The 22,862-nt window shown below is 39.5% G+C and overlaps 3 protein-coding genes across 4 annotated transcripts; 1 reads left to right on the top strand and 2 right to left on the bottom strand.

Annotated features, from left to right (window-relative positions):
* Positions 1–1,450: 1,450 nt before the first annotated feature.
* Positions 1,451–5,214, bottom strand: clic3 (chloride intracellular channel 3). The gene is made up of 7 exons (XM_039779335.1): positions 4,894–5,214; positions 4,708–4,747; positions 3,830–3,939; positions 3,040–3,165; positions 2,805–2,911; positions 2,518–2,693; positions 1,451–2,364 (listed from the first exon to the last, which is right to left on the bottom strand). The coding sequence occupies exons 2-7, from the start codon at positions 4,741–4,743 to the stop codon at positions 2,200–2,202; spliced, it is 720 nt and encodes a 239-aa protein (XP_039635269.1). The 5' UTR covers positions 4,744–4,747; positions 4,894–5,214; the 3' UTR covers positions 1,451–2,199.
* A 3,931-nt stretch (positions 5,215–9,145) lies between these two features.
* Positions 9,146–15,445, top strand: fut7 (fucosyltransferase 7 (alpha (1,3) fucosyltransferase)). Of its 2 annotated transcripts, XM_039779334.1 has the most exons (3): positions 9,146–9,307; positions 11,932–12,934; positions 15,211–15,445. In XM_039779334.1, coding segments are annotated over exons 2-3 (990 nt in total). In that variant the 5' UTR covers positions 9,146–9,307; positions 11,932–11,946; the 3' UTR covers positions 15,213–15,445. The 2 variants fall into 2 exon arrangements, with proteins under 2 accessions (XP_039635268.1, XP_039635267.1); XM_039779333.1 differs by lacking the exon at positions 15,211–15,445 and having other exon boundaries at positions 11,932–13,254.
* Positions 15,446–16,604: 1,159 nt separating this feature from the next.
* pou5f3 (POU domain, class 5, transcription factor 3) lies at positions 16,605–20,317 on the bottom strand. The gene is made up of 5 exons (XM_039779332.1): positions 19,490–20,317; positions 19,202–19,313; positions 18,640–18,770; positions 18,158–18,322; positions 16,605–18,044 (listed from the first exon to the last, which is right to left on the bottom strand). The coding sequence occupies exons 1-5, from the start codon at positions 20,243–20,245 to the stop codon at positions 17,784–17,786; spliced, it is 1,425 nt and encodes a 474-aa protein (XP_039635266.1). The 5' UTR covers positions 20,246–20,317; the 3' UTR covers positions 16,605–17,783.
* Between the last annotated feature and the right edge of the window lie 2,545 nt (positions 20,318–22,862).

Consider the following 22,862-nt stretch of genomic DNA (forward strand, 5'->3'; position numbering starts at 1 on the left):
TTCGTGTCTTCATTCAAATACAACTAGAGGACTAGCTATAACACATAACATAACGACAAGCTAACGTTAGTATAATTAGCCCGCAACAACAGGCGGCTGTTGTTGATTTCAACTGGTTGCAGCCTCAACGTTAGCTTGCCGTTAGCTAAAACAATGCTAGCCAGCAGCTGGTTGTCTTAGGTTACCCGTCGTGCCAGTAATACTTAGCTAGCTAATAACCAAAGTCAACTTCACATCTAAGCATTATGCAATTATCAGTGGATAGAAATTAGTAGGCTTACTTTTTGAAGATAGTTGATGTCCTGCGTCAAGCTAGTAACATTGCCAAACATACGATGGAGCATAGTTAGCAGGTAGCTAACAAAGTTTTCTGTATACTGCCTGTCACTTGCTTAGCCCCGCCCATGTCCATACGTCCACCAATAGCGATTTTAATGTTTTCTGTTGCCTTGGTACCGTTCAAAGCACTTGTCCAATCAGGTATGTATAAAGGCTTTAGGCCGCCCACACGTTATCGTAGGCCCAGTTTAATATGCAACTTTATTTTATACAGTATGTAGTAGTAGGGGGTCCCTGCTCTGTCTCTCTCTGAGATAACAGATCCTCCTTGGCATAAAAAAATGTTAGACCGTATATATTCATTGGTCTTTACTCAACACTAACAAAATGAGTTGATTGTGAAGATCCAGGACTTAGCCCAAAAATGTGAACATCAACAACTTCTCAGGTCCTAAATGATCTCAGGTCTCAGGTCCTAAATGAAATGTCCTTTCAGGTAAAGCCCCAAACGGTCTCCTAAGCCCCTCCCCCCGGGGACAAGGGAGAATGAATGCGTGTACAGTACAGGCCAAAAGTTTGGACACACCTTCTCAATTCATGCGTTTTCTTTATTTTCTGTTGATTTTTGCAAATCGCACTATAGGCTGTAGGTGGTGCCAGAGGAGCTGCCAGAGGAGATGGATTATTTTTTTTCTTCAGTTTTAGCAAATATGACAGAAAATTACCTTACCTACTGCATCTTTAATCAAATAAAATGGTGGAACATGATAAAGTGCTTTTACTCAAGTATTGTTCTTAAGTAGGCTACAATGCTGAGGTGCTTGTACTTTACTTGAGTATGTATTATCAGTCAAATTTATTTGACAGCTGTCATTACCAGTTACTTTAAAGATTAAGATTTTAAAAATCTTGAGCATATGAAATATAATGCATGGTTATACAGTATAATAAAATACCCAAAAGTAAAATAAGATAAGATAGACCTTTATTGATCCTCAGTAAAGGAATTCTGTCTATAAAGTAGTTTAAATTAACACCACCTTGACCAGTTACATGTAAATGCTGCTTACGTGTTATTTACTTACTAATTTATTATTACATATAATATCATTTACTAACTTCCAGGCAACATATTGTATAACTAAATATATTTTTTCTTGACATTGACATGTACATTGTTTTCACTTTAATGCCACATCATTGCAAACTCACTCAAAATTCTTACAACCCGAACCAAACTCATTAATGTTTACCATTTCAAAATAGTTTTCTTTTTCTTTGCCCTTTCTTTATTAAGTTACATTACATTACATAAATGAGTCACTACTGACATACACACACAAACACACACACACACACACACACACACACAAAGAGGATGGACTCTTGAAACATGTTTAGGGGTGTAGCTTTACAGTCTGCCTTATCTACAGCCAAGGCCGGGTTTTTTTTAATGTTACACTAGTAATTTTCTGAAAATATATTTGATTTAAAAATGCATCTGATTTCATGTCAAAATGTCATTAATAAATTGCAATCAACATGATCTAAATGCTTAGACACAATACATGCAAGCACAATGAAACATAACATAAATGTCCTCTGGGATTTGCAGTGCTTTCTCAATCTTTACAGGGGCTTAATAAATCCACTTTAGTACAACCAGAGCATGCAACAGTACATACACAAATACAAATTTGTAAATAATTAAGCAACTTTGAAGTAGCAGTTGGCAAATATATTAAAACCCAATTGATGAAAACAACACTTTATACAAAGCCAACTATTGAACATTCCACTGCAAACAATTTTCATACCTTGACACAAATAAAACATAAATCCATTTACAGTTTTCAGGCATTTTGTCACCTTTTCGTCTTTGTTTTCACTTACACTGCTTCAGCTCTCCCCCTTGATTTGTTATTTGTTCAGGTACTTTGCCACAGAGTGGTAGGCAATGAGGATCTCTGAGTCATTTGGGCAGGTGTAACGAAACTCATCTTGTTTGTAGGCGTTATCCAGGTAACGTGACAAACCTTTCAGCTCTTTAGGGATGGCAAAGTTGCGGTACTCTTTACACACCACCTGGGGAAATTAAGATTCTATCTTATTTGCAAAAAAGACATGGTATAATTTAAAGTCCAGGAACAGCTCACACTTTTAACACCTCTTCAATAAACTAGATCTCTGTCCCAATGATGAAAATATATTTTTTTAATACTGCTGAACTCTGCTCACCTTGACAATGTTGAGTTTGGGAAGCAAGTTGCAGTCTGCCAAGGTGAGGGTGTCACCGTCCAGGTAGAGGCGTGAAGACTCAGTTGCATTTGGGTTCTTGTCCAGCTCGTGAGGGAGAGGCGTCTCAAGGTACATGTTCAGCTTCACCAGAGTTGACAGAAATTTCTTCTCCAGCACTGAAAGACAGAAAGGTGTAACAGGCTTTTGTTATCCTTTTTCTAGCCATCATGTGGCTATATTAAAAAAAAAAAAAATTCATTTTTGAAATATCCAACTAATGTCCTTACTGTCATTTAATCCAGGATTGGGATTCTTTATATATCCTGAGAATTTTCGGAAGATGTCTTCTCCGGCAACGTTGGACTCTTTGTATCGACAGCACAATTTTGGATACCTGCCATTGATAGAATAAAAATGTGATGGGGTTGTGTCAATGCGATGATGAATGAGATGTTCAGTGTTTAAAGAAGTGAAAAATACTTGACAGAAAACATATTCTACTATAGACTATAGTCTTCTCACTGTGGTGGGGCTAACTTTTCCTCCAGGAACTCCTCAATCTTGTTAGTGTCCGTTTTGACCTCATCGTTGTAGATGAGGAAGGGAGGCTGAGAGCCTGGAGCCAGAGCCTTCAGCACATCAGGTGCCCTGCAACAGAACAGCAAACAACAAACAAGGTTCAGCTCCTCAAAGTTGGTCAAATAATGAAAATGAAAAATGAGTAAGAAAGGTATAATAAGATCACTTTCATAGGCCTTACAGTTTGCCTTTATAGTTTCTTCACATTTACTTTGGATACATTTCCTAAGTTGTGTTTACGGTTTCAGGACAAGGTGCTGTCTATAGGACACCCTCACCTCCTCATTTCCTCCTACACTCTAAATCTCACAAAAAAAGAATATTGTATATGTGCTTGTCTATTGTACCCTTTTCACCCATGTGTGCTGCCATAAGTTGCAACCCTGTCTGAACTCTGGATGAATGATATACTGTATTGAAGTGCATTCCCCTTCCAACCTTAACGCTAAGGAGCATTGTCTTGTGAGCTGTGCAGTATGCATCACATCAACCTCTCATTGAAATATAGTGTGTGTGAACAATAAGACAAACAACTATGATAAAATGCAATTGCTTTAAATATAAGAAAATATTGCAATGTTTATTTTTGTTGTGAGTAGATCAGAAAGGGAGTTGCTGCATGCTGTTGTATTCCATCACAATATACTGTAAGTTGTATGTGTCGAACCTCTGTCAGTGTCAAAGACAAGACCACTAACTTTACAAAAAAAAGAAAAGAAGATTGTGTTCTCACCTCTTCATGTCCACAGTGGTGAGGGTAAAGTTGACCCCTTTCATCCAAAGAATCATGAAGAGTCTCTGACAGAAAGGGCAGTTCCCCACACTCTCAGCATCAACACTGGCCTGACAGACAAACAGACATTAAGTTGTAAACACAACAGTGATAATAGAAGTAAACTTTTTTTTTTTAAATGGAACAATGCTAAGTTCTTGCATCAGCGCTGTAATGTATCTAGCCAGATCATGAATACCTGCATTCTTGTCGAGCCTGCTGTGCTCTGACAGTTCAAACTAACCGCTGAGGAATTTCACATGGAGAGTTGAGGCTGCTTTACATCCAGATACTAAAAACCCAGAATTTAGCATACATTTTCCACTACAGCCTGATATAATTGAGTCACAGGCATGCATGGAGGCAAATGCATTTTTGAAAGGGCAAGACACAGGTTAACAAACTGGACAGGCCTCTTTTCAGTTTCTACTCTTCACCACAATTATCCACTCTGATACTGTCCCTAAATAACAAGAGATAGATATAGTGTGATTAAGCATTCTTCATCAGCATGTTTGAAAGTCCCAGACAGTATGAGCTAAAGAATAAAAGAAAATCAAGTAGCTAAACAATACCCAAGCACCTGGAAGGTGTCTTTTTTATGTGTTTTTTCTGAGATTTGTGGCTACAATAGATGCAGTGGGCTAAGATTAAAGTAGGAAACTAAGGATTTAGTTATATATTAGTTTAAATAGCTACAAGGTTACTGCATGTTAAAAATGTTAAAAACAAATATATCATAAGTATAATAACAGACACTGGATTAATTTATCCACATCTTTAGTGTTTAAGCAGGATTTATTTCTAACACAAGACAACACAATTATTGTAGGTCTTACCTTAACGAAGAGTTCAACCTTCGGGGCCTCGGCCATCTTTCTGTGTCACAAGTCAGTCAATGCAAAAACAAGTCAAACATTTTTAAATCTGTGACTGTGAAGTTTACATTCCTATTTTGCAATCTGATTCTTTCACTCAAACACACATCACTGGTAGTAAGATGTGTTACTGAAGACTATACTCACAGTCAGCACTGGATGCAAGAACACTGCTTTATCTTCACTCCACCTGTATTTTCTTTTTTATTTCAGTGTTTAACCTCTCCCTCTCTTCTCTTCTGTGTGCCTGTTTCTGTTTTTTGTTAGTCTCTCACCACACCTGTCATGCTTTGAGCGACTGGCTACACCCCTTCAGCCTTTCCAGTCAAACCAGCAAATCTGGATCTCTCCTCTTGCCTCTATACCTTCCAGCATATTCTTTGACAGAAACCTGCCTCTCTCAATCTGTAACTGTCTCTGTCTGTCCACTTTGATCGTTATCCATATCTGTGTTTTCTCTCTGTCACTTTGACTAAAATAAGTTACGTTATTAGCATGTCACAGAAATCACAAGATGGTAAAGTGTTTTTTTTCCTAAAAGACATAAGAATAAAGACATAGAATTTGCACTGCACAGTTGCCTTTGAATAATGATTTAAGGATTTGTACAACTAGAATAATGTTGATTTAAAATGTTGATTTACAATGATTAAACAACACACCTATGTGTATTTCCTTCAAGTGCTTAAAGTCAAAAAGATACTGAGAATTGGAAAAATTGTCACACTGAGGGCAGTTTAACAAAAAAAGAGATTCACCTTCATCTCACTGGAAATAAAACACCTGCCTTCATATCTCTCTCTCTCTCTCTCTCTCTCTCTCTCTCTCTCTCTCTCTCGTCAATACTGTTTTTGTATGTCTCCTGCTTGTTTCCTGTTGTCCTCTCAGTTTGATGTGTTTGTTTTGCCAAGATCTCAAAGCCTACATTCAGTTGTTCATCAGCATTTATGACGGGCAGAAAATGCTCTCAGCTTGCAGGTATTCACCTCACCTAGGGTTAGAGAGAGAAAGCAGAAACAAAGCAAAGTTGTCACAAGTTGTCATGAAGAGAAACTAAGAGGAGCCAAGAGGGGTGAGATAAAGATCAGAAAGAAACAGATTGGTAGAGATATATCAAGCCAAACCCGAAAGTGTCATTTCATAGGCGAGGAAGCACAAGAGAGGAAATCATGAGGGTGTGATAGTTGCATATATATAGTCACATATGACTCTGTGCTGTGGAATCCACAAATTTGAGTCATACAAGGTGAAAAGGTACAAGGTGAATTAAAGTAATTTAATATGCAGTATCATTATGAAGACATCTCACTGAAAGGTGTTCTCATTTCTATCAACTCAATCATCCATGACAGAGACAAAACAGAACTAGTGGGTTTTTTTGTTGCTGATGTTGTTGAATAAATCCGAAAGATAATCTTACGTGAATAAACTCCCACTCACAGCCCTTATAACCCCTCCTATCAGTATTTTGTGTGATGAACTGAAAGGCATCACCTCACACTTTACTACTGTTTGAGCCAGCTGCTCAAAAAATCCAGAAACTAAATAGTGAATGCATGAAAACATACATAAAATGTAATCATACAGTGAAATGTAAAGCAACATGACTTGGCTGTGCAAAAGACAACAAAAACTAAATAGGCGATTTAAAAGGATTTTTTCATCCCACAAAGAGAAGGCATACAAAAACAGATTTAAACAATGTGACAAAGACTATGAGCTTTACAATTGGTTTGGAACTTATCTGATGTATGACCCATTAAAGCAAAGCTATATAAATGTATGTATGTATGTATGATGTTCCATGTTTCATTTTAATAATTTTTAGAAGCATCAAGAGGGAAACTATCTAGTATTGCATATAAAAAAAGATTATATATAAGTCGCCCAAAAATAAATAAGCTCTGTAGCAGAAATGAAAATGTTTATTTTCATTTCTTAATTTATTCAACCCCCAAGATAGGAACCACTGGGATAGATTGCAGCCTTTTCTTTACTAAAACAAACACTATAAGTAAAATATATTTACGTTTTTTGTATAAAAGGAGGAGTTCGATAAGAAAAAATACGAGTGTAACGTGTTGCGGTGATAAAGGAAAAAGGGATAGCACCCAAATGCAGATGAAGGCGACAGTTTTATTTCAAACCTTACAGACAGGAAAGTTCAGATACAGGGGGCAGGAAGGCAGGTTCAGGTAAAAGGGCAAACTCGGTATAAGTTCTGGAAAAGTGTCATGTTCATGATGTTCATGTTCAGTGGTTCAGCAGGGAATGAATGGAATTAGGCTGGAGTATGAAATTAGAGGCTCATAATGAAATGAAATGCAGGTGTAGAAATGGTGATGGGGAAAGTAGGGAAAGTCCACCATCTAGTGGATTGATGGGAAATGGCAATGAAGGGGGGATAGGGACTGTGGAGTAGGCTGAGTTTGTGTGGGTCCTGCAGGAGTTTTAATGAAGTGTAGCATTTAGAAAGAATATAACATAAGATTGAACTGTTGTGCCCAAGATGCTCAGTATACATACAATGAAGATAGACATTGTATAAATAAACAGTGAAAGTGAATATTATGAAAGTAAAAATAGTAATTGTTAGTTTAAAAAAAAGTTAGCTAGCAGGTGGTGGTGCAATAAAGTATACATACATGAATGCATAACTGTAAACCTGACATAAATTTAAGATAAATATTTAGGATTTGGATTGGACACGGTTTTGATAGCAAATGCAGTATAAGCTGTCACGCAGATAATTTAGTCCTGTCTCTGTACTGTTCAGATATTCATAAGATGTGAAGCTCAGCTGCAGGACAGCTGTAAACAAACAAGAAACCATCAGTGCATTGTCTTTAGTTAATAGAAAAATATACACAGTACATATTACAACTGTGTTAAAGATAGATAATGTATTTTCTTCTAAGATCATCAATACAAGTGATGATTGTTATGGAATAAAAAAAATAAAAAAAGATTTTCCTTTGTGTAGAAACACACATTTTGAGTCATTTATGACCTGGAACATAACCCTTTAAGAAATATTTTGGTTTTGCCACTTCCTGTTGATGATACATCTGCTTATTCATTTCTTAACACTAATGGGGCTGATGCCAGTGGCTCCTGCCATAGTGATCAGCACCTGCCCAGAAGACAGGCTACGTTCAGACTGCAGGCAAAAGTGGCCCAAATCGGATTTTTTCAAATCACATTTAGAACACTTCCATATGTGGTCCTGAATCAGACCCAGGTCTGATTTGTTTTTCAATGCGGCCGCAGTGTGAACAACCAAGGCGGATTTGATGCAACTTTTACATCAATCTACATCGACATTTGTCATAATTATGTGCTGGTGGGAGTTAGCCATAGACACAGACAGTAAAATTAAAAACTTGACTAGACAGTGATGGAGCAAGTCAATGGAGGGAGAGTGAGGTGTTAGACCTAATTAGTGTAATTTGGCTCTGTTTCTCTTCATTCTTCTCCTCCTCAGCACCTGCTAATTAATGTTACGGCTGCCATTACACAAACATTTTGAAATAAAAGCGAAAATGCTTACTTCCTCCATAACCTCCCTAACTTTTAGTGCAACAGCGTGTTGCGTATGATGTCAGTGTTATTGTCCACATTTTAAAAGGTAGTGTGAACAGCCAAACAAAAAATAGGATCTGAGCAAAAAATCCGAATTAAGCATTAAGACTTGCGGTGTGAACATAGCTGTCTGAATCATACTTTTCATAGTGTTGTCAGTTTTTTTATGTCTTCAAACAGCACAACAGCTTTGGCTGCTCAGTCTGCGTGGAAGATTACATGTCATGTTTTAGTGCACTAAAGTCCAAATTTATAACTGTAAAAGAAAAAAAAGCATGATTAATAACAGAAACGAATCAAATGATAACAAAACATGAACACAGTCATAACAAAAAGAAACATAAGGCCATTTTCCCATTCAGTGCCTTTGCCACAATGTGCTTATTACCCTGCACATCAATGCTTTTTCTGGTCATTCATTTGTATCAGGGACACATTTTTTTACAACCCACCATACATCTAGCACTAACTTAACCCTTGTGTTGACTTTGGGTCACAGTGACCCGTATTCACTTTTTGTTTTATATCAGAAAATATGGGATGTAGAAATAAGCGCTGAAAATGTGTAGAAGAAAAATTTAACAATTTAAAACGTTGGAAAAAGCAAAAACAAACTTTGAAAAAAAGGCGTCAAAAATGTCGAAAGGTTGACAGGGTTAAAAAAAACAACAATACCAAATAACTACATGTTGGTAATCTTTTTTTACTCTTCACAACATAGCTACACCAACAACTCAATATGGTGTGCTCACCCTTGTGTAACCCCTATCTTCATTCCGTTAAACACTTCCTCTTTTACCATCAGTGCACACATGCACCAAACACCCTCTCATATCAAGTAGCACGATGCTGATCTTAAATCACATTCAACAATCTCTTATAGAGCCACAAGCTCACCATCACATTCCTACCAGCTGCGATCAAACATTGTATCAGTGGCGACTGAGGACGAAGAACAAACCACTCATCTCATGATCAGGTTAGTTTGAGGAAGCTTGGGGTTTTCTGACTACTGAAATGTGTTGTTTTCCACATATCTTTTGTATTACCATTATGGCAAGAAGTACAAAATCATCAGTGTCTGCCAAAGCTGATAGTTTAGTCTTCTGTCTGTGAATAAATACATTTAGGGTTGAAACTAAATGGATGTGCTCTTTGCACCTTCTAACGCTCCATAGCAGCCAGTGAGGAGAATAGTGCCACTGCCAACATAAATCTTTGACCACATCCTGTTCACATTTTCTCAACTCAACTAAAGAGGTTCACTTATAAATGAATGATTGTAATAAAATCGAATCATCATCACCTCTGCTGGCAAGTATTCTTATGCAAAGACTGTGTGTATATTGTCTCTGTACACTAACAGAAACTACATTTTTTCATTATATGATAAATCACTAAACTGTTCTTAGGAAGTAGGTAAAGATTTAAGTCTCACAAGTAAGGGAATGAAATAAACATTAACTGAGCACTTTGTTTTATGGTATAAGATGACAGGTGGAAAAGTTTTAAATGTTCTAGTTCTTGATGAGCTGTGGTTATTTTTGCCCCGTATGGTTTTGTGTAGTAACACTTATTTCAGGCTGTAGGCTGCTCTTAATGCATATCTTGAATTCAAAGAGTGGGAGGCATGACGGCAGCAGGTTATATTTACTGTCCGAGAGCACACCAATCACTCATTGATGCAAACATAGCTTGCAATCTGATGGAAGATTTGTTCAGCTTTGTTGTTTGTTGTCCTGTTATAATGTGCAGTGTAGTAATTAGTGGGCTAAAGCAATATTAGCCTATAAGCCTGCAGTATGCAATAACAGCAGCAATATCATTTATAAGTTAGAGTTTAAAGAAAAACATCTTGCTAGTTCTATGATTTTAGACAGAAAAGTAAATATCTGCAAACACTGTGGTCTTAGAACCTTTAGACAGTTATCATTTTGAGGTCCCATCTTAATAAAGTCCACAGCTATGAGACTAGAAACATAGAGGGTTTATTATTTGGTCATGTTGTGGTAGTTTGCACAGGATAAGTAGTAGAAGTAGAGTAGTAGAAGTAATAAATATGTACATAATTATATACTGTGTTTTGGTGTTTTTCTGCTATGTGCGCTTGCTTTTTCGTCTTTCAAGCGCAAGTATGAAAAACACAAACAAAAAAAGTCTTACTTTTAGTTTTGTAATACTCTGAACAGCTCTACGTTCTTAGTGATTCTCTCTTCCTGTTCCTTATTTGCACACTGTTCAGTTAAAGGTCTTTTCCTTGTCTTACGCAGAGTGAGACCCTATAATTTAAATGCTGTGATCTTTTGCACAGTTCTGTTTTTTAATGATTTCACATCCCACAATGTTCTCTCCCAAGAGAAAACACATACTGTACAGTAGTTAGCATCTTGTTTCTATGACTAAATTATTTAATTATATATTTGATAAATGCAAATTCATTATATAATAATCAACTGAAATGTTTGGTTTGTTATTTGAACAATTATTTCATTCTTTTCTCCCCTACAAAAAAAAAATGGAAAAAGTAACAGCATGAAATGTTTGTGTAAAAGTGGTGACTGATTGTAAAATTATGTCAATGGGTGGCTCCTAATGTGGGTTTTTCAGATTCGGCAATAGAACTTATTATTGTCTCTTAAAGCTTAATTTCCCCTTTTTGTCTATATAGAAAAATGGAAGCTTATACACAAGTTTCTGTTGAGTCGGGGTTGAGCTGTTTATGTATGTTAGTGAAAGGTCATGCTCTCACTAACTGCCGTGTTACTGTCTGTGGGCCTCCAGTTGTAACCTTGAGTAGATTTTGATTGTAAACTTGATGTAGCACTAAAAAAATGATGATGAAATGTTGTCCCTAAATATGTTGGGCTACTTTTCATGTATACATTAAGCCAAACTGTTTGTCCAGGGGTGACTCTAATTCTCCATTGTTTTCATACACAAAAGGTTAAAGGAATACTATTTGTTATTACAGCAGATATGGATATCATTTAATTGAGAGCTTAAAGATGTCAATGTGATTTTTAAAAAAAAAGCACAAATAGATAGAGGTGTGTATGGATTTTGGACAGAACTTCTAAAAAATTCAAAATTATTATTATTATTTTCCATTCATACTTGTGCAAAATGTAAATCATTTTGCAAATTTTACAGACACTTTATGCCTCTGGTTGACAATAGAGAGATGACAGTAAATGAGGGGAGAGAGATAGGAAATGACATGCACCAAAGATCCCCAGCCAAACTCACACTGGCAACGTTTACGGTTCATTAGCAGTGCCTTAACGCCTACACCATCTGGCGTGCAAAATTGATTTTAAAGATCTGTGCTGCATAACGTTACAGCAATGATTTTTATATAATGTAAATGGAATATGTATAATGGAAACTAATGGATGCATGAAACACTAAGAAAAATACATCTGAAAAATGGCAGCGTAGTTTTCTTGGTGGTTGTGATGTCAAGTATTTGTGATTTGGATGAAAAAGGCTTAAACCTGCAAAAATCCCCAATATGACCACTTAACATCTGTTTAAGACAAATGGTAAAGCCACAAAACCTCAGTGCTCCTTTATAATCCTACTTCTTAATTCCTTTTGTGACAGGGGTATGATAACACTATGAAGACTGTACTCAGCTCAATGAAGAAGGGCCTCCTCCTCGTTTTTCTCTGTGTTTTACCGCTGTGGCTTTTTAATGGATGGCCAGAAGGATTCCAGGCCCTGACGGCCATAAATAATTCCACCTCCCATAACTGTAGCAGCAGTAGAAACGTCACCATCCTGCTGTGGTACTGGCCCTTCGGCAGGTCATTCAACCTGAGAGGTGACGTGTGCTGGGACCTCTACCGCATCCCTCGCTGTAGACTGGTGGACCAGCGCTCCTTGTTCCCCTCAGCTAATGTGGTGGTGTTCCACAACACAGAGCTGGCACTGGGCCGCCAAAAGCTGCCCCTTGACCTTCCACGGCCGCAGGGCCAGAGGTGGGCTTGGATGTCCTTGGAAGCCTCTAATAACAAGAGAAAGTTGAGGCAGTATGCAAATATCTTCAACATGACCATAACCTACCGGAGGGATGCTGATATCACTGTACCCTATGGGGAGCTTCTACCAAAGGAGGCTGAAGGACATCTGGTGGAAGAAGTCCCTCTGAATAAGAGCTTCCTGGTTTGTTGGGTGGTCAGCAACTACATGAGCCGCCACAAAAGAAGCAAATTGTACAAAGAGCTCAATGCCTCAGTTCCGGTGAAGGTTTACGGTCGTTGGACAAAGGCACCTCTTCCCTCCAGCAGCCTCTTACCTACAATCTCTAGCTGCTACTTCTATTTGGCTTTTGAGAACTCCGCCGCCAAAGATTACATCACAGAGAAGCTGTGGAGGAATGCTTACCAAGGCGGGGCTGTGCCTGTGGTCCTGGGACCGTCAATAGGCGACTACAAAGCTGTGGCTCCACTTCATTCTTTCATCCATGTTGATGAATTTGCATCGGTCAAAGATCTAGGAAAGTATCTACAACAGCTTGCAGAGGACAAAAAACGCTACAGTGAATATTTTTCCTGGAAACATGAGTGGAGAGTAAAGCTGTACACAGACTGGAGGGAGAGACTGTGTAAGATCTGCTCACAGTACAACTGTTTACCTCAGGAGAAAGTTTACTCCAACCTAGAGGCCTGGGTCAATGACACTTGAGCTTACATAATTGTGATTAATGTGTCACTTACCATATTTTTGATTGGTTAATAATTAGCATCATTGAGATTTAGGAAACCTTGGCCAAGGACACTGTGGAAATGAATATGCACACAACTAACATGCTTAAACTAACTTTACTACATATTAAGAACAATGGGCCTCAGTCACCAACAGTTCTTAAATGTGTTCTTAAACCTCCACTTTTTACGAAGATTCTGACATTCACTAATGTTCTTATCTTGGACTTGTTCTTAGCTAAGAACAAAATCTACGAACACTCAAGAGCACTCTTACGCACATTTGAGTGATGACAATTTGCTCCAAATAATTGGTTACTGCATTTTATTTAATTCTAGGCTACAGTCGATTACAATGATAGTATTGTACTGTAATGTATTTCTGATCATTTGTTGAAAAAAATAGTATGCAAAGAAACTTTAACACTGCAATTTACATCTGATTAAATCCTGCGTTATTTGGTGATTGATCACGCTATTTATAGGGCCAAATGCAGTGGTGGAATGTAAAAAAGTACAAATTCTTCGTTAGGCTACTGTACTTAAGTAGGCTACATATATTTCACGTATCTGTACTGAATCAATAGTGCATACTTTTGACTTTTACTTCGTTACATTTTGCAGCGATTATCTATACTTTCTACTCCACTACATTTCTACAACGTTCCGTTACATTTTCTGATCAGTTTTTCCTGCCAAAACGTCTTCCTGACCGTCACACGTTTGTCTCACCAGTGAAGTTTGGTTGCCGTAGATATGGGGCACCGCCGATCCTTCATCGGCTTCCAAGCCGGCTCCGGTGCTCCAGAGCCCGGCGGCGCAGCGCCGCTGACCCTCGGTAATACAGCCTCCGGTAAAAGTGAAAATGGAAATGTTTGTTTTTTATTATTCCCGTTTTTCAATCATAGTTGCCATCTATTTCTCTCCACAGCGTTGTTTACTCCTGCGCCAGGCAGCATGAGACGCGTTCATATCTTATTTATTTGGCTGGACCTCTTCACATCTCCTCCCCATTTTCGCTGCTTCATACACTTTATTTGCTTACTTGCATGGTTAAAGAAAATAAAACCGTCTTAAAATACATCCATGAATGAAACCAACCGCATTCCGATTCTAACAACATATTTCCGTTTTATGCTGGTTAAAAAAAGCCAGGCCTTGTTTGTGGTAGTGGACATCTACTTTTACTTAAGTAAATATGTCTCTGCTATATTTGTACTTTTACTTATTTATTTATTTGTACTGAAATTCAGTACTTCCTCCACCACTGCAATGTAGCCTACAAGTCATCTGCGACTCTGAGAACCATCTCATGAAGGCATCTCGCTTCCCAGGAGGTGCACAGGAAGTGTTATGTCCTCATATGGGAATTTGCGGGCGTTTTCTTATGCTAATTAGGAACAACTGGCCCGCGCTTTCAATTACGAATATGTGGGATTCATCAATCCTAAGAACACAGTTGTGAACAATTCTGTTGTTTAAGAACAGTCATGAAGGTGGAGGGTCGGGGTGTGGCCTTGATGAACTGCCACTTTGCTGTTTGAAAGCCATGATGTCTCTCTCTCATGGGCGGGCCAAATTCTCTGGGCGGGCAAAGCAGAGAAAGGGGAGGTAACCTTGCTCCTATGGTAACCTATAAGGTTTTTTTTTTTATTTCTGTCTTTATGCTCATGAAAGAAAGAGAGGGCGGGCAAGGAGGGGGGTTGTGGTTCCTTGACCAACTCCGCTTGATAAGCCAGATGTCTCTCCCCATGGGTGGGCCAAATTATCTATGGGCCAAAAAGCAGAGAAAGGAACCTTGCTTGTTATGACCTCATAACAAGCAAGATTCCAGAACGGCTCATCTGAGCTTTCATATTCTCAAAGGCAGAGTAGGGTACCCAGGGCTCGGTTTACACCTATCACCATTTCAAGCCAATTGGGGACCATAGGCAGGCTGGGGGAACGCATATTAATGTTAAAAAAACTTTTCATGCCATGGGACCTTTAAAGTAGGCTACATCCATTAGACTTCTGAGTGGTCTTTGGTGGACACACAGTGGCCGAGGCCTTTATAACAGAACATTTTTAAATGTAGCCTAGTTAATGTATTGAAATTGAGTGTTGCAAAAACATAAAAAACTTTAACAAATAAAAGTGAAAGGCCTAATTTAAATGTCCTCTCTTCTACCAAAAGGAGAAATCTTGAAATTGACACCAAACTCCACACTGCTGCAAATACAGTAATGTAAGCATTTTGATATTTTTAGGCAGTGTTGAAATGTTTGATATCAAAAAGCCATGTTTGTCATTTCACATTTGCATTGTTTCATGTTTGTGGATTGAAGGCTGTCCTTTCATAAAGTTTGGGCTGGTTCCGTTTCTTTCACGTTCATCTTGCATTGCTAATAAAATCGAGGGTTTACATGAGACAAATCGTCACTGAGTCTCATTGCAGGAAACACCACGAACTACTTGTTCCTACATACTGTGAGCAATGATTCAGTTTGAAATTCCTCATTAAGACCATAGAAAGTATCCTCACTGTTCAGTTCCTCAGACTGTCTGCATCCATATGGTTGTAAGTGTAGGGGTTGACTATAGGAGTTAGGCTTGTTTCTGCAACTGGCCAACAAAAAGGGTAGGACATAATCATAAATTTTACTGGAGAAAAAAAAAACTTCAACAGTATGCATCTCTCAACAAATACAGTTTCAACATAGTTTTACTTGATTTCCAGATGTAGAAATACATTTAAGGTTAAGGGTTTTTGAAAACTTCAGTGTAGCTAACATTTCAATAAATTATTTAATCAAACAAATCTGTTGGGAAAATGTCACATTAAAAGCTACTGGTTAGTGTCTTTGAATGCACATTCACACATTCGAAAATATGGCTAAAATTATTCATGAGGCAAAATGTTTAATACTGAAATAACTGGTTTGGATTTCGTCAATGTTTTATCGACAACCCTTAAGGCTATAGTGCGTAGTTTGTCACCCCCATGAGGAACTCTATGTAAGGATAACAAAACCGTCAGCGTGTCCACATGATACAAGCCTTCTATGATCGCGCACAGCCCCCACCCTCCTCCACACAGTTGCTAGTAGTCAAGGAGGACACGGCCGATTAAAAAGAACATGAACTCCTCAGAAGAGGTAATTATCCTCACTTGATTTTCTGTGCACAAAAGTCACCAGATGAGACAATCTTCTGAACATAGTCCTACTGAGAAATAGAGTTGTGTGGAGTTGACAGTCTTAACCCTTGTGTTGACTTAGGGTCACATTGACCAGTTTTGAATTCGTTTTATCAGAAAATATGGGATGTAGAAATGAGCCCTGAAAATAAGAAAATTTTAACAATTTAAAAACGTTGGGGAAAAAAAAAAAACTGAAAAAAAGCCAAACGTCCAAAAAAAATAAATAAAAAAGTGTGTTTGTTGCAAGGTTGACGGGAAGGCAACACAAGGGTTAGTTAGCAACTCATTCAGCGATGGCTTGAATGTAACCGATGTTCATAGATATCAAAAAGTTACACACTAAAGCTTTAAATTTGGGTCTTATTAATAGTTCTAAGTCATGTGAGGTATGAGTGACTAAATAGTATTTAATGTCTACAAACTACAGTCAGAGTAAAATATAACTTCTTAAAAAGACCAGACATTAGAAATACTCCAATAAACACCCAATCTCGACTTGCATCTAGTGTTAAACATTTCATTAACATAATACCCTACAAAAGAAAATTGAAATACAAATTTGACACCATTATTGATTGAAATCAGACTTCTTACTGCCATTCACCTGAGACATTGAGAAAATACTGACCGTGTGCAATTGGCAGATTAGCAGCTAAGACAATTGTAAATAAGTCATCACATTCCCTCAAAGTATTACTTTTGAATCTCACCACCACCCCTCACAAATTGACACTATAAAATAGTGGCCAAAGACATCGATGATAATCAACAACCATAGGGCCAAAATCTGAGTTTGGTATACAAACGGGACATAAAAAAATAAAAACATAATATTCAACATTACAAAAGCAACTTTGTGCAAAAGCGACGGGAAAAATTTGAGAATTTACATTTTCCATTTCAATGACTGACAGTTCAGGCAAATACTGCAGCGGCTCTATTCCGATGGGACACCAAGTATTGCACAAACATTGACTAAACTGTCAAGATGAATTTGGTTTCAAGCCTTCACATTGTTATTCCTTTGATAACCCAGATCTTTTCTCATTGCACCACAGAAAACCTGCCCAGGACTTTGCATACGTGGAGGGAATACCCTGGCTCTATAACCCTGCTCGCATTTACAAAACCATCAACCCCACAACTGGACCTCTTCAGCACCAAGTCTCACTTTTGCATTGATCTATACCTGCAATGATTAAAGCTTATGGAATAACTTACTATGAAATATCTAAGAACACAAAAACAGAAAGGCACATTCAGTTTAAAATTGATCATAAGTTTGAAGTCAGCAGTTGTTGGAGTTGCAGGTCATGGTACGAGGATGTTCCCCATGGTAGTTCATTTAGGGTCATCACTACAGGAACAAGAAACCACTTTGATCCATCTCACCGCTGTGGTCAGAAGAGGAGCCTCCACACTTGCAATGTTTCTATCGCACGATACGGCAATATGATCAGTCCATCTGATTACAGCATTTAGAGGCACATCTTCAGCTTGAGGTGAAGTTGGAAAGAGAGGCTTGGGAAGGCAATCTGTGGTTCTGGCTTGGACTACCCTGAGCACGTTTATCCAGTCAGGTGACTAACCAGTCCGGGGTGCAGAGCTTGTTTCAGGATGTCAGGCCGATGAAGCGGGGACATGTAGAGTGTGGGAGGAGCGGCACCGTGATAGCTGGAAGCAGGGTAACCCTGGTTGGGAATGGGGGAGGGGGCCATGTTCAGTGGGGAAGGACTCTGCTCATAGTACTGGCCGTCGCACTCATCGTCTAGTGGCAAGGCCAGGCGCTTTCCTTTCTGTCTTCGGTTGCAGAACCAAACACGTACGACCTGCCAGGAACAGCATATGTCTTTCAAAAATTTGGACCAACTAGACACAACCACCCCACCCTCCAAAAAAAAAAGAAAAAGCAAATGGCATCACTTTTAGAGCTTCTACTTACATCTCTCTCCAGGCCCAGGTCATCTGAGATGTGTGTGATCTCCTGGGTGTTGGGCTTGGGACACTTGATAAAATAAGACTCCAGAGCCGAGCGCACAGCTCCCTCCAGACTGGTCCTCCTCTTCCTCTTTCTGGTGTCAACAAATACTCGCTCAATCTTGTACATCTGAGGAATCAGAAACCTGTTACTATGGGTTCAGGCAGTGTTGAATACAGCATTATTTAGTGTATCCTAAATAAAAAAAATTAAAATAAAAATCACATGGGGGGGGGGGTGTCAAGGTTCAAATAAGGCATCTTATCATTACTAAACTGTTTAATTATGGCCACTAGGTGGCATTCTACACATCACAAGAGTAGAGGGCCTTGATTCAGGTTTGCTCAGCAGGAAGTGAGGCCTAAAAAGACCAATGATCCCAAGAAGCTTGGTGATCCTCTGTTGTCTTGTAAACTAATCGGCAGATGTCAGAGTAGCAGACTTACATCCTGGGGATTGTCCGAGGTCTCTGCCTCATTCAGCCATCTTTGAAGAAGGGGCTTCAGCTTGCACATGTTCTTGAAGCTCAGCTGAAGAGCCTCAAAGCGGCAAATGGTCGTCTGGCTGAACATCTTACCTACACACAAACAAATTTCACATAGCACAATAAGTTTCAGGATCATTAACTTAAAAGCCCAAACTATTGTGAGATTCATCAATGCCAGCAAAGTCCCAATCTGTTTCAGGAATTTTGTTCTATACTCTTGACAGTTTAAGTGATACACTTGCCAAATCTGGGCACACTTGACCAGATGCTCCCGTTATTAGTGATGTAGGTCAAGGCCTAATCAAGTCCTGATCGACACACCAAAATACAAATTCCGAGAATGTGTCCAACTGGACTAACCCACCATATAGGGTTTATAGACTAGCTCTCAGATGACTGAGGTCTTTAAATGACAATTTTTCAGATTTGTATTGAACTTTGTAAATTACACGGACTAGAATTGCACCTCTGAACTAGAAACAATGCACAAATCAGCATCTACGTATGGAAACCAGACTTACCATAAAGGTTACCCAGGGCAAGGCCAACATCAGCTTGAGTGAAACCCAAGGTAATGCGTTTGTGTTTCAGCTCCTTAGCGAACTGCTCCAGTTCTTCCGTGGAAAGATTCTCCTGAGCAAGAAAATTAAAAAAATAAAAACATTTCAGATGAGAAAACTTTGGCACATTTGTAGGTGGCATTAAAAGTAATTTCTAAGATGTTGCTCTACCAGTTGCATTGCTCCTCGCAAAATGGTACAGTGCTTATTTGGTTAAAACTAGAGTCTTAATTCAATGACTGTTCTTACCTCCTCAGAGTCGCTGCACCCGCCGCTGGACGACCCGCTGCTTCGCGTGGAGGCGGCCGGGTTTTGCGTCTGGGCCCCGGCGGCAGCCTGGGTCGCGTTCACGCTGAAAAACGTGTTCCCTGGAAGCCCGTTGCTTGGGGGTGAAGGGGACATAGATGGTGAAGATGTAGAGGATGTTGAAGGATTTTGATTATTGCTGCCAGGTGGTGTAATGTGGGTGATCCCGGGCCAGAAGGAGGGGTTCCAGGCCGGAGAGTAGAAGACTCCATGGGACATGGCGGAGGCCGGCGGTGTTGGATATTGCTGAATCTTTATCTCCGTTGAGTAGTCCTCATCGGGGTCCTTCTCCGTCTTTATGTCGGGCAGTTTCATTTGCTCCCGGTTCTCGACTATAGGGGGACTCAGGTTTGCAGGCTGGGTAGCTGCTGTAGCGCCGGGTACCTGGCTGGTGTACTCGGGCGCAGCAAAGGGATACCAGTATTTGGGTTGCCCAAAATCTCCAGTCTGCAGCTCGGATCCCCTGTAGTCACTGGTGACGGGTGGAAAAGGGAAAAAGGTCTGCGCGGATGCCGTTGTAATGCCACTATAAGCATTTTTGTTGTAGAGGAGGCTCGGGTCTGGCAGGACGCCGTGAGGAAACTGGAATGACGCAGCGCTGCCCAAAGTCTCATGACCCAAAACCTGGGTGCAAGGGTTGGTCCGGCTGAAGTCATACGGCCGGATTTGGCACTCAGGACTCAGCGATCTTTCAGACATCTTCTAAACGACGTGAGAACCTAGCGCGCGTTCAAAATTTAAAGTTAAAAGTTTACAACGAGTGATTCAAAACCTGCTCATCCGTTTCACTTTTACGCACACACCAAACAGAGATGGGAGAGGAAGAAGCTCAGCAATAACACAACACCTGTCCGGGAAAAGTCCTTTAAGGCCAGTTGTTTTGGTGCAACATAACCACCAATACGCCTACGGCCTAGTCCATGAAGTTCTGTCTTTAACACCACCGCCACTCACCTCACCATCAAGCCCAAATGTTCCTATACTGCTCTGGCTCCACAGGTTTTCCTAATCACAGCTGCGGGTGTTGGCGATCGCCCCATCTCTTCGCCCATTGGCTGGCGCAGACAATTGCGCACAGCTGATGGTGAATTTGTGAATGACCTTGATTCTTCCTAAAGTAGTGGGCGTGTTTTCATATAAACTTTGAGCCATTTTTGCTGCAGACCTGCAATGTTGTTGTTTTTTGCTTTTTAAGCGAGTTTAAAACTCATCACGTGCTATGTAAAACCATTACACAGGAACATATTAATAATTCAACAGTTTTAAGTCACCTTAAAAAGCATATTTACATTGCTAAATAGACACGGGTCACTGCTCCTGTAAATACATGTAACACTATAAGTTGCTCACCTCATTCATGAATTATAATGCTCGGTTTGTTTAAGTTATTCCCCTTTAAGGAGATGGCTTTGATATTAAAATTCCTGTCATTCAGACCTGAATTCATCTTAATCACTAACATTTCTAAATTAAATAGATTGACATTTTAATCCTGAATATCTGTTATAAAACAAATTAACAAATAAAAAAATGAATGAGGCCACATCGAATTTAAAACAGGGCCAAGCTAATTTATGCATTGAAGAATGTTCTGACAGCTTAAGCAACACAATAATGACAGATTTTTTTTTAATGATGGATACTTCAAATGACCTGCAAGTGTTGTGTTTAGAAAGCACTAAATGAAGGGTGACATTTTCTTTTTTAATTTATTTTTATTTGTGTTGTGAAAGCTTGTTTGTGGTAAAGTGGGGATAATTAGTACATGATGGACCACATATGAGTCGTTATTTATTTCTATTTTTACCAGCTGGATATTTGGATATGTTTGCCTTGGGTCTGTTAAATGATTTTAATTGTATTGGAGACTTTTGCTCTTTGTATAAACAACCAGGGCTATGTTACAGCAGATTTTTGCACTTTTTTGTAAAGCAAAATCATAATGTTATAAAACACTGGGAAAATTTGAGCCAGGCCTACTTTTGATTCAGAATTTCTTGCCAAACTAAAAATGGAAGAAAAGTGAGAACTGACTCATAAAACCAACATCTCCATTCAGCTGAACTTCTCCTATTCACCCTTGATCGATGGTCGTTCAAAAGCCTGGATGGCTGCAGTACTGTACAGATGCGCTCCCCCAGCGCGAGCCGTTGGCCGCAGATTGCGGCAGGAAGACACACTGCGGGAAGGGAGAGGGGTGCCATTGTACGACCTGGCCCCGGGGCACCCCGTTGATTTCAGATCCCGAGTTGCGATGGTCGACCATTAGCTTCTTTTCAGTGTGGAACAATAAGTCTCAACCCTTTGATTCAGCCCCACACCCACACCCACACCCACCTCCTCATCCCCCCTCCCCCTCCCTTCCTCTGAAACAAACACCAGGCTGAAGTTTCACCCTGGTGAACCCTGAATACCTACCTTGGCATCCAGTCTGATATGGCCTAAGGGTCCAAAACTGGTCTGAGGACCAAGGTGCTGTCTGCAGGTGCAATAATCAAGCTGTGTTGGAACAGTTTGAGAGGAATGAGCATCATGTTCATCCTTTTTTAAGCCTGTAGCACAAAGTTTCTTCATTTATTTTTTTTGCCTCATGGCCCCTTAAAATGAAGGTATATCTGACTGGGGGCATTTGATTAAACAATGAGGCTAGCCTACTTTTGCAGTTTGTGCTATTTAATTATTAACCAGAGGAGATTTAGAGGCATTCTTTCAAAAGAAAATGTGGAATGGAAAAACGCCAGAAAATATGATAATAAAGAAGTCTAGCAGAAATGTATAATTTGGTTACACTTCAAACCTATCTGATGGCCTCTTTGGTCACATCAGGTTGCAGCAGTAATTGAAAATACACACAATTTCTTCTTCTATAACTCGAAGATCAGCCATTTCTCTCTGCCCTCCCAGATACTACGTTATGTAGGACCAGGGAACCGGGTCAATAGCTTAAAAGACATCAAACCCCAACTATGCAAGCATTGTCCTGAGCCATGGACTTGGGGGAATAATTGTCATGCAAAAGACAGACAGCAAGAGAGATAGTAGACTTCAGGCAGGGCTTCAGAGAGAAAGGGACAGCAGAGCACAGAGCTCTCAGGGTGTCCAAAGGAGGGAGGGGAGGGGGGGGCAGTATTGAAAAGCTCAGTACAGTGAGGAGATGTGTGAGGGGAGTATCTGGGGATTTAGTTGAAAACCCCCCAGATGTCTCAGATCTTGTCTTTAGTTCTTTTTAAGTGGCCTCTTCAAGACACCTCAGAGGTCTGCTCGCAGAGAAAGTCCAGTCAAACAGAGTAAGGGAGAAAGTTTCAGATAAAAGAGG

The sequence above is a fragment of the Perca fluviatilis genome, chromosome 17 (genome assembly GCF_010015445.1).
Source record: "Perca fluviatilis chromosome 17, GENO_Pfluv_1.0, whole genome shotgun sequence".
In the NCBI taxonomy this organism is placed as follows: Eukaryota; Metazoa; Chordata; class Actinopteri; order Perciformes; family Percidae; genus Perca; species Perca fluviatilis.